The sequence below is a fragment of the Notolepis coatsorum genome, assembly GCF_963971535.1.
Source record: "Notolepis coatsorum genome assembly, chromosome: 7".
Classification (NCBI taxonomy): domain Eukaryota; kingdom Metazoa; phylum Chordata; class Actinopteri; order Aulopiformes; family Paralepididae; genus Notolepis; species Notolepis coatsorum.
This window is the reverse complement of record NC_140171.1, coordinates 48,035,953-48,047,606: the sequence shown is the minus strand read 5'-3', so window position 1 is coordinate 48,047,606 and position 11,654 is coordinate 48,035,953. Positions and strand designations below refer to the sequence as shown.

Genomic DNA, 11,654 nt, shown 5'->3' with positions numbered 1-11,654 from the left:
AAGCTATTGTGCAGACTGACCCGCTAAAGAAGAAAAACATCCATGTAAGGCTATAGCCTATTTATTGGCATTATGACAATAAAATAATAATGGTAGATGGCTCACTGAATATGCTATTTTAATGCTAAGTAAGGATAATCAAATGCAACTTTATTTAATATAGCACAAGGCGAAAATGCAGAATAATAAGAATTATTATTTTTAAAAAAATGCTTCGTTTTAGAATGTATCTTGGCACCTCTTTATTAAAAAGAAATGTTGCTTTGCTATTAAAAGTACTTTGTTATTATGTACATACATGGAATTTAAGATAGATAGAGCTTTCACAGCGGCCCACTTGGTTCTTAAATAGTTTGCCCTTAAACAGTGGCTGATCAACCAAGAGGTATACCACCATTGCAAACTATTCGTAGTTTTGACAGTTCATTTCAATGTTGTAAGTAAGTGACAAGGTGAAACGTGACGTCACCTACGGACGAACGAGTCCGGAACCATTAACACATGAGCTTTCTTACAACCTCGGTCTGTTGAACTGACGGACAACAACTAAAGGACAACCTGCATCTCTCGAGATAAAGCTGGGAACGAGGTTACATAACAACTGAAGAATGAATTACTAACACTTCTCTTAACAATGATGTGGGTTGTCAGGCGATTTATATCATCAGTCGCCCAGAGAGGTATTATTTGGAGAATGTTTTCTATGTACCCCCCCTGAACTGAAAGCTAAGGCGTAAGCCAGTTTAACGTTAAACCATTTCGTTAGCCATAATAATTAATGGCATTCAAGTTTATGTTCACATGATAATCTCATTCCCTTGTGGTATTCTTCTTGTAGGACATTATGCGGGTCAGTCTGGGTTATTCCAACGCCCCCAGGGCTGCCTGCCCGAGCTGGAACCCCGGTATCTTCAGTGCACATGTTGCTGGAGGGGGTGTCAGATCCCCGTGGCTGGGTTCGAGACTCTGAACGGCAGCCTTTACTCTTCATCGCCCTGCAAGGATGATGTCGGGGCCCTCGATGACTCCTACACGTCCGAACAGCGAGCTTTCATCCTTCAGCTCCTCAATAACGCCACAGAGTCGGAACTAGCAGGTGTCAAGCTCCTCCGAGGTCGCAAGTGTGTCAACATTGTAGATTACAGAACTAGGAACGGACCATTTAAAACACTGGAAAGTGTGATCAATGTGCCCCTGCTAAAACACAAAAGCGCCGTCGTAGTCTTCGACTCCATCCTCAACCCACCGAAGAAAGAGAAGAAGAAGGTCAAAACCCAGTTGGCTAAGTTCATTAGGCCAGAGGTGGACAGGTCGTGGTTGGACGTGAGTATGCCTGCATCTGTGTGTTTTTTTTTCTGGAACTCCATCAAGAACGCTTGGGCCACATTGAGAACCATAGCATTACTATGCTACAGGTTATATAGGCTAGCTCTGTGTTCGTGAGGACCACTTGAGTTCTGGACACATGAAGGGAAGTAGTCTTTATTTTAAAAAGGGGCTAATTTGGGGTTAAAGGTCAGTTCAGTTAAGGTATGTAGTGAGGGGTAGGATTTATAGTGAATATAGCTTATAGCCCTAGTCAATAGAAGGTCCTCACAAGTAAAGTAATACAAGACTGTTTGCATGTGTAAAACTAGGCTTTGTGTTCACACACGGACACACACTCTCATCTTGCGATCAGAGGTTCCAGTGTCTTAGCCCGCCGCCTCCCTCAAATCTCTCATTTCAATTGTCTGTGTTCATGTTGTATCCTTATTGCATTGTATGCATCCTGATAGCGTTCATGTTGTATTCCTTCCTATAATCACATTGTATTCATCATGATAGCGTTCATGTTGTCTCAGTCAATATCACATTGTATTCATCATGATAGCGTTCATGTTGTATTCCTATCACACTGTATTCATCATGATAGTGTTCATGTTGTGTTCCTAACTTCCTATCACACTGTATTCATCATGTTGTGTTCTTATCACACTGTATTCCTCATGATGGCATTCATCTTGTATTCCTATCACACTGTATTCATCATGATAGCATTCATGTTGTGTTCCTATCACACTGTATTCATCATGATAGCATTCATGTTGTGTTCCAACTTCCTATCACACTGTATTCATCATTATGGCATTCATGTTGTATTCCTATCACACTGTATGCATCATGATGGCATTTATGTTGTATTCCTATCACACTGTATTCATCATGATTCCTTTTTTTTCAGAAAGCCAGTTCCATAGTGTCTGTGGTATGTGGGATTAATCAAATAGCCTGGGCACACGTGGACCGTGGGATGACCGTGTTAGACTGGCAACAGCAGGAATGTCCGAATTTCCTGACAGGGACATACTTGGCGTCAGCCTACCTGACTGATGTGAGTAATAAGTACTATATACTGTAACAAATTATACAAATATTAGAATAGCCATTTGTGCTTTTCAACTGTTTAATTAGAAGAGCGTTTGCCCCCCCGCCCCATTTTTTAACCCTCTACAACCCTTTTGTATCCCTGAGCATTTGATTTAATTAAATGGGGGACTCAAGTTAACAAAGTTGGTAATAAAGTGTTCCTTTATTAATCCCCTTGGGGAATGCAGGTGTCATAGTAGCACAGGGAGGGGAGATACAGGCAGGGAAAAAAAGAGAAATAATGGTGGAATGGCTGTATATTATATCAATGATAATAATAATGGTATACATGGTATATATATTAGTAGCACACTGCACCAGAATCTGTGCAGTGTTTAGTAATTAAAGGTGCTGTAAGTGGTATTCTTTTGTTAAAATATGTGTTAGCTCTACATTCCAACAGCCATCACTGAGTGTTTGGTCAGTAACATGGGTCTCCGCTCTGCAGTAAACAGGAAATACATTTTCTGGTATCCCTTCCCATTTTATCCAATCGGGAGAGAGGACCCTAGATATTTTTACTAATTTCAACAAATCTTGCCAAGCCAAATTTGTTTCAAGCACATATTTGTTTTTATTTCTTATTTTTGTCAGACCATTTTTCCAGTGTGGAGTCCTCTCTCCTGATTGGATAAATTGGGAAGGGATACCAGAAAATGTATTTTCCGTTTACTGCATTTTTTTTGTAATTCACTTTTCATCTGCCTAAATAAAAAAATCCATCGATCAACTTCAGTTGGTCCAAAACGCTACCGCCAGGCTACTCACGAGGTAAAAAAAATCTTGCCACATCACCCCCATCCTTGCTTCCCTGCAAACCAGGATCAATTTCAAGGTCCTGGTGTTCGCCTACAGAGCCCTCCATGGGCAACCCCCCCCCCTACATTAATGAGCTCATTCACCCACTCTCCTCCAGCCGGTCACTGCGGTCTTCCCATCAGTAGCTCCTGGTGATGCACAGGACCAGACTGAAGACAAAAGGGGACAGAGCCTTTGCAGTGACTGCCCCAAGGCTCTGGAACACCCTCCCTTTAGCTCTCTCAGAGCTCACCTTTAAAAGGCAGCTAAAAACCCACTTCTACAGACAGGCCTTTTAAACACCCATAGCCGTTTTCTCTCTGTTCATGTCTGTTTTGTTCTTGTTTTTTGTTTTAGTTTTTTGGTGTCTGTTCTAGTGTTTTAGCAAATTTTTTATGTTTTTTTCCCCCACATGTATTATTTGTTGTATTTTCCACTGATGTTTTAAAAAATGCTATGAAGCACTCGTGCTGAGAAGGGCGCTATACAAAATAGGTTTTACTTACTTACATCAGTGATGGCTGTCGGAATGTAGATATTATTTTAACATGTAGACCACTTATTTTAACAAGAAAATACCACTTCCAGCACTTTTAAAGAGTCCGACATTGACCCATATTTAAGCATTACATCACGCGCAGGAGTGGTTTGTGACCAATAAACCATGCCTAGGGGTGGTCGTTAGACCCCCCTAGGCATGGTTTATTGGTCACAAATCACGACTGCAAGTGATGTAAAGCTTTTATACAACTGCCAGATTCATCCAACCTTATTTCTATACAATAAACACACATTAATCGAAGATTTATTGAAAAAACCATCCGCCAGAAAAAGTAGTTCCCACAACTACAAAAAAGACAAGTTGCCTCCATGTGGAAGCAGCTTGAAGTGCATCCAACCAAACTAACACATCCAACTGTGTATTATTGGAATGATTGAGAGAAGTTGCCTCATGTGGAAGCAGCTTGAAGTGCATCCAACCAACTAACACATCCAACTGTGTATTATTGGAATGATTGATTGAAAATTTTATTACCAGATGCAGAATGGGTACAATACAGTACGGCTCAATACACACAATTGTTAAGGGAATGCAGACCTACTTTCCATAGAACTTCATTCTTAGATGCTTCTATATAAAGTAGGTAAAACAAATTAAAAAGTCTTCTTTGCCCTATAGGAAAAAAACGTTTTCTTCGCCCTATTCTTTTATTTATTTTTTTAAACCTACTGTAGAGGGCCTAAACTTAACCAGTTGGAAACCAAGCGTACAGTAATAAAATTAGCAATCAATCAATCAATCAACTCAATAGGCCATGCTCACTTAGAACAGCGCAGCACCCAGCTCTCTGACTATCCCCCGCGTTGCAGGCAGAGTGTGTGCGTGCGTGTGTGTGCGTGTGTGTGTGTGTGTGTGTGTGTGTATGTGTGTGGGGGGGGGGGGGGGGGGTGGGTGGAGACTAGAGCGAGCGCTGACAGTCGAAAGGAAAAAGAAATTGAAAAAAAAATCACAAATTAATCCATCAATCAATCCGCGATTTTTCTTTTGTTACAGAATGATTCAAGACCCATCAATTACATCATCCAACATTGTTTAAACGACTAAGACATTCGCTGTGACAGAATCGCTTGATATTTAGTCGTTTAGTCGCCATTAACATATCCATTTGTAAAGATTATTGGCCACCTTCTTGTGATCCGGCGGAGTGATGTGATGTGGGTCGGTTGTGGGCGGGTCCTGGGCCAGCAGCGTGGATTGTTGCCAATAAAGACGTGTTAATGGCCAATCAGAATCGAGAAATTTGCATGCCGTTGTATAAACACTCATACTAAAAGTTTGTCCCATGGCATGGTGACATTTTCCTCCTCCAGATCTCCTCAGTGGTATCCCTCCTCCCCTCAGCAGACTTCTACATAGTGGAGAAGTCCTCCCTCTCGCTGCTGAACCCCTCTCTGTTCCCCATCATGGCACACCTGCGGACCGTGGAGGCCATGCTGTTCGCTCTGCTGGAGCCCAGGTCCTCTCAGTCGGAGTTAAACACCCCTCCCAGGTGAGACAGGAAGCGAAAAGCACAGGGTCCTCATTTTGCAATATGTATGTTCACAATCTTAAATGGCTCTGAAATGGTGTGAAACCTTTTCAAAACATGCACGCAAAGATTTCATACCATCCACTTTGTAATTAAAATATTTATGAACCACAGGAAAAAGGTAAAGAAAACCTAACTCAAATCTTAACCACACTGTTACCTTAAACTAACCATGACCTTAACCACCCTGTTACCTTAACCTAACCACAGTTACCATAAACTAACCATAACCACACTGTTACCTTAACCTAACTTTCTATCTTAGTGTTAAAACGAACCATCATAGTATTGCAGTTTTTTTTCCTTCACTTTTGCCAATAAGAAATATAAATATATTCCATATGGCTATAACATAACGTACATTATGTACATTTTCCCCTGTGGTCGAGATTAGTACTTTATTTACGTTTTCTGATGAGACTGTGTTGTTTTTAGGTCACATTATATTTATAATTGTTTATAGATTTTCTTTGATCTCATTCGATGGAGTGCGCCTCAATAAATAATAAAAGTCCTCTCAACTCATTCCTCCACCAGGGTGCTGAACATAATGCGCCAGTCCGTTGGACGCCACTTTGACCTGATAGTGGGCGACTGTCGAACCAGCGGGGCCCAGATGGTGCGTCAGCTGATGACAGAGTCCATGACGCAGAAGCTGCCCCGGGTCCACTTCTCCCAGGATCTGCTGGTCAAGTACAGGAACGCTTTCCAGATTGGAAAAGGCAGAGATGGGGATGAACTCTGTGATGCGCTGCTACAGGCTGTGGCATTTTATGAGCTGCTTGTCCGCAGCTCATAAATGAGCTGCTGTCTTCCATCAAGTGATGCCCCTCTGGGCGTTCACACCACCGTGAACCACACGAGTACCGGTTGCAGCCCGGAGACTTCTTTTAAGATTACTTTTACTTCTGCTTTATACGATGGTATACAGTGGAGAGTGAAAGGAAAGATGAGTGGATGACATGTAACTAAGGCCATGATGAGAGTACATATATGTACATAAATATAGGGCGGCTATGTGGCGTAGTGGGCTAGGCGCTCGCCACGAAATCTGGAGACGCTGGGCTTGCCTGTTCGAGCCCAGCGCTCCACATTTGATTTCAGTTTAGCTGGTCGTCTGTACTAATACACATTGGCCGTATTAGGGGGTGGGAAACTGATGGGTGGGGATTGGGCGTTGTGGACAGCGACTCCTACAGGTCGGTTGGTGCGCCTGCGCAGTAGAATCAGGAAGTGTCGGGGGCAGCGTGAGCCTCCCACGCGTTACTCATCGCCACTGAGAGATCGAGCTGCGCAGGTGAAAAGATGCGACTGCTGTTACCTCAAGTACCGGAGGGGACTTGTGCTATGTATGACTTAGTCCACATTGCAGCCGGCTTGTGGGAGGCAAGAAACAGCGTTCGTGACAGGGGAGGGTTGAATTGGATGATACGAAATTGGGATGGGAGAAAATATAGAAAAATGGGAGAAAAAGTGGATAAAAAAAAAAAAACATATGTACATAAATATATACATGGTGAGAACACAGTATACGCCTAAAAAGTCAACAGAACCACCAGGTCACTCCGTTAAGCCAGTCCCACAAAGCTTCCAAGAAGCTTCTCCCCACCTTGTCCTTGCTCTTAGTCTTCTCTCTCCAAACAGTCTCCTCTGGCTGCTAAACTCAATACACCTAATATTTGATCAGCACTAAGTACTTGGTGGGAAATGGATAAAAGAAAAATATAGGTGTTTGTGGGTAGATGATTGTATATTGTTTAATGTAAATAAGCGGTGTGGATCCTGGAAAGCAAATCACTCTCAAACTGTCCTGAGGACTCTGAACTAAGGGGTTCTATTTATAACACACAATAGACATCTTTTCTTCACAGCTTTTTATTAAAAATATATATATATTTGACCACAAACGCATCAGACAAATCTAAATGGTATATATATACACATACGTCTCTCCCCTTAGTTTAGTAACTAGGTATATATCAGTCCCAATACATATGTTCACACACACACACACACACCTTCCACCAACCTGCACACAAACAGTCACATGCCCATCACCATAGGCTACTGCCCTACAAGAGACACCGTTACTATCACAATCATGCAGGGATGAACTCAAGGAATTTGGACCCCAGTCTGGAAGGACTAGTTGGCTGGTGTCACTTCAGCAACCATGGGTGCCGTTGTCCACATCGGATGTGTCCGGCTCGGAACTTCATATGTTGCGGCTATTTTCTCAGTGTGTCTGATGCGGACTCTATAGAAATACACTGGGAGATTCACTTGCAGTGACAGAATACACTCGGAACCCTGTGCTTGGTGTGTTTAATACACCGGGAGATTCACTTGCAGTGACTCCAGAATACACTCAGAAACCCTGTGCTTGGTGTGTTTAATACACTGGGAGATTCACTTGCAGTGACTCCAGAATACACTCAGAAACCCTGTGCTTGGTGTGTTTAATACACTGGGAGATTCACTTGCAGTGACTCCAGAATACACTCAGAAACCCTGTGCTTGGTGTGTTTGCTCTCGTGTTCGGCCCATTCTGCTTCAGGGGTGAGGAGGATCTCCTTATCTGGTGTCCTGTGTAGATCTGTGGTTAACGGCTCAAACTTTAACAGGAAAGTTTCTTTCACCATATCTGTATGTGAACCTCTATCCCTTGAAATCGGAAATACCTCTTATTTTCACAAACGCAATAAAAGGTTATAAAAATATGGATTTTAATTTACTCTTCATGATTACACTTCACACATGTACAATGGGATTTCACATCCCGACTGTTGTACATTTTAAATGCATGTACCTTAAGTACAAATGGTTGGTTCCTCCCTTCAAGTGACTCAGGTGTTTTAACAGAAATACATTCACAGTAAAATAAATATTGAAGTTGGCAAGGACGGTAGTGTGCAGTTTTAGTTTCTATCTTCCCGGCTGCTATGGGAAGTCTTCTGCCAAGGCCTGAAGAGTCTTCTTTGAGAGACCCAGGTGAAGGCTGCTGAGGTCATTCACAAACCTACAGGGCACAAAAAGTGGAAAAATATGCAGTGAGGTAGGATACGTTGATATGTAACTCGCTTATACAGAAATAAAGTTTTACAAAGCAAATTTTATGTAATAATTTAGATGTTCAACAATGAAAATAGTATTGTTAGACTTTCAGTAGTCATCTGCTATTCAGTCAGGCTGGCCACTCAGCTGCAATATGTACAGCAGCCTCTTACAACTGAATTCACTCCAAATGGTTTAAGTTAAATTGAAATGGAGATAGTCATTTGTTTGATTTCCTTATTATTATTTCTTAATAGGTTGGATATGACAACTTTCTCGAGCCACAAGTTTTTACAATATTATAATTTTAAATCTATTTCATGAGTTGGAAGTGAAGTGAGCCCAGGTCATTAGCTCACCTGCCTGGCGTCCTCCCTTGCTGCTGGGCCTCACAGCGACAGATGGAACGAAGGACAGGCATGTAGTCAACATGAATAGCCCGTCTGTTGCCCTGGAGGCTGAAGACTTTGCTGCAGAGGACTGTCCTGCTCAGCTCATACCTCCTCTGGGCCACACTGGAAGGACATACAGGAATATTGTGGGACAGAACAGTACATCCCTTATTTGTTTTTATAATAATGTGAGACAGCAGTACATCCCCTATTCGTTTTTATAATAATAATGTGGGACAGCAGTACATCCCCTATTCATTTTTATAATAATAATGTGGTACAAATACATTTGAATTATATCCATAGGATGTATCTCACACCTAGGAAGCTGTATGCTATGGGACTGGTGGCCGACTCCCGGTGCACTTTGTGCGCTCTGGGGACCACTGGCACTTATATGCACATGTTTTGGGATTGCCCACACCAGTGGCTTGTTTTTGGAAATCCTTGACAGCTAAACTTTCAAACATAGTAACTTGACAATCCCATTGACAGCAGTGACACTGCTCCTAAATGATATATCACTGCTACCGGCATCCATACAACAGAAAATAATCATTCTGGCGGGCGTTACTGCAGCCAAGATGCTGATAGCCATGAGGTGGAAAGAACCTGAGAGGCTCACAATGATTAATTGGTCTCCGACACTGTTGGATATAATTTATATGGAAATCTCTACTGCACAGGTGACTGGGGTTGGACAGGCCGGCATTGGACTTTGGGTCTCAGCGGCCGAGAGAGTAAAGGCCACAATCTAGCGGCGGAGCAGGGTTGGGGTGTTGGTCCTGGGGTAGGAGTGGGGGAGGATTTTTTTTGCTAATGTCGTTATTATTATTGTGGTATTGTGAGGTCTTGTTATGGTTACTGTAATGTGTTTGTCTTGTTTTGTGTATAAAAAGAAATACAAATATTAATATAAAAAAATAAAGTGGTGCAGAGCAGTACTTCCCCCATTTGTTTTATAATAATAATATTGTAGTACAGAGCAGTACTAATATTAATTTTTATTATAATATTGTGGTACAAAGCAGTACTTTTATTGGTTTTTATTATAATAATATTGTGGTACAAAGCCGTACTTTATTCGTTTTTATAATATTGTGGTACAAAGCAGTACTTTTATTAGTTTTTATTATAATAATATAGTATAGAGCAGTACTTCTATTCGTTTTTATAATATTGTGGTACAGAGCAGTGCTATTCTTTTTTATAATAATATTGTAGTGCAGAGCAGTAATTCTATTGGTTTTTATTATATTGTGGTACAGAGCAGGGCCCTATTCCCCGTACCTGGCTAACTGAGTTAGCCGGATAATTTTCAGCATAGCTTGACTTAAGCCAGACATTTCCGTTCCCCGTAGTCGGATTTTCTAAATCGCCATGGTAACAGATCAGAAAGTTTGAACCTGCTCTGGAGCAGGGTTAAGTTCAGTTAGCTGGATGAACCATGGCCACACCCTCGCAAAGAAGTGCCAGCTCGCTTCCTGAAATAATTACCACAGTGTAGATCTGCATTATACCATTCTAAATTATGTTTTTGTGCTTCGTTTTCCTAGAGGGGGCTTTTGAAATGTAAAATAATAGACCTAAATGCTGATAATAAAATCATATTCAGCCTATAGATTTACTTTGTCCTAAATAAAATAATGTACGTCATATACGGCGCTCGGAGTCGCGATACACACTGCATGTGGTTATTTTAATAACGGCGCATTGCAAATGTGAATCCCGCAGGGATATTTTTAATGAATGAAACCCATCGGCCGTTTGGCTCTGATTAGTTTCATATATTCTCTGCTGTAGATTTGCTTAACGGAGCGTCCGGATTGTGTTTCATTCAAGCATAAAATTGAAGTGTCTATGCGTGGATTGTGGTCTTTGTGGATTATGAATTACGAGGAATCTGAGGATTGTTGAATTGTATCATCACTCACACGTTATTGTGATATTGTAACTGGGATTAAAATGTCTGATGAGATGCGCTGTTTGACGGATTTGAGCAATTGAATGAGCCGTTGACGTCACATTAATGCATTTGAGCAAATGCATTTATCTGTTCAAGCACTGTTATCTGATGATGAACATGCGTCACTGGTATAAACCAAAGGTTAATCAATTCAATGCATATGGATTATGTCCGAAACAGATTAAAACCTGATTAATAGTGAAACTGTATAGCCGGCTCCAAGCCTCTCTGTTATTTCGGGGGTCGCGCCTTGAAAATTGTATTTATATATAAAGTACATGTTACCTAAGCCGAGCGCATACAGTGCAGATATCCTCATAAGCATCTATTAATTCTTATCAATTAGATACTCTTTGGGCTTGTTTGTATCTACTTATTCTGAAAGAGTTTAACTAATTATTTTCCCTAGCAATAGATCTCATTCGATTATTCATTCCATCAAGCCTACTGCCATCAGGCACATTTAAAGAAATATAATCTGATTGATTGGGGTAATGAGGGATTTAACATTAGCCTAGATTATGCATTTAACTTGTCTGCGAGGCTATTGAGCCGTATGTATTGTACCCATTCTGAAATATGTTAATAAAGTTTTAAATCAATCAATCAATCAATGCCATTAGAAAATCAGGATTTCTGCGATCGACACCTGCTGTCTTTTCAGCTGAGGCGGCCGCGCGCACTGATCCTGAGCATCAAGTCTGGTTCGAATTAACGAGACTGAATCCACCTTCGAGGAACAGGAAAAGTGCGGATTCAAACATCAGGTTAATTGAATCTGGATAATGGGACTTTTGATCGACTTAGTTGAACCAGGTACGGGGAATAGGGCCCAGTTCTATTAGTTTCTATAATAATAATAATAATAATAATATTGTGGTACAGAGCAGTACTTCTATTCATTTCTATAATAATAATGTGGTACAGAGCAGTTCTATTCATTTC

General features: G+C 41.2%; 2 protein-coding genes across 2 annotated transcripts in view; one reads left to right on the top strand and one right to left on the bottom strand.

Annotated features, from left to right (window-relative positions):
• Positions 1 to 546: 546 nt before the first annotated feature.
• On the top strand, positions 547 to 6,430 carry tefm (transcription elongation factor, mitochondrial). The gene is made up of 5 exons (XM_084318163.1): positions 547 to 680; positions 839 to 1,323; positions 2,225 to 2,374; positions 5,080 to 5,258; positions 5,835 to 6,430. The coding sequence occupies exons 1-5, from the start codon at positions 635 to 637 to the stop codon at positions 6,094 to 6,096; spliced, it is 1,122 nt and encodes a 373-aa protein (XP_084174289.1). The 5' UTR covers positions 547 to 634; the 3' UTR covers positions 6,097 to 6,430.
• Positions 6,431 to 6,489: 59 nt separating this feature from the next.
• atad5b (ATPase family AAA domain containing 5b) overlaps positions 6,490 to 11,654 on the bottom strand; it is a gene marked incomplete at its 5' end in the record, with an annotated part of 31,677 nt that continues 26,512 nt past the window's right edge. The window contains 2 exons of the mRNA XM_084318277.1: positions 6,490 to 8,316; positions 8,711 to 8,866. Coding sequence (XP_084174403.1) covers positions 8,238 to 8,316; positions 8,711 to 8,866 — 235 coding nt within the window. The 3' untranslated portion in view covers positions 6,490 to 8,237. The remainder of the gene's footprint in view (positions 8,317 to 8,710; positions 8,867 to 11,654) is intronic.

Bases quoted from the DNA above. Each gene is read 5' to 3' on its own strand.
- tefm (XM_084318163.1), top strand. From the start codon at position 635: ATGATGTGGGTTGTCAGGCGATTTATATCATCAGTCGCCCAGAGAG. The intron at 681-838 runs GTATTATTTGGA...TTCTTCTTGTAG, and splicing joins ATCATCAGTCGCCCAGAGAG to GACATTATGCGGGTCAGTCT. The intron at 1,324-2,224 runs GTGAGTATGCCT...CTTTTTTTTCAG, and splicing joins TGGACAGGTCGTGGTTGGAC to AAAGCCAGTTCCATAGTGTC.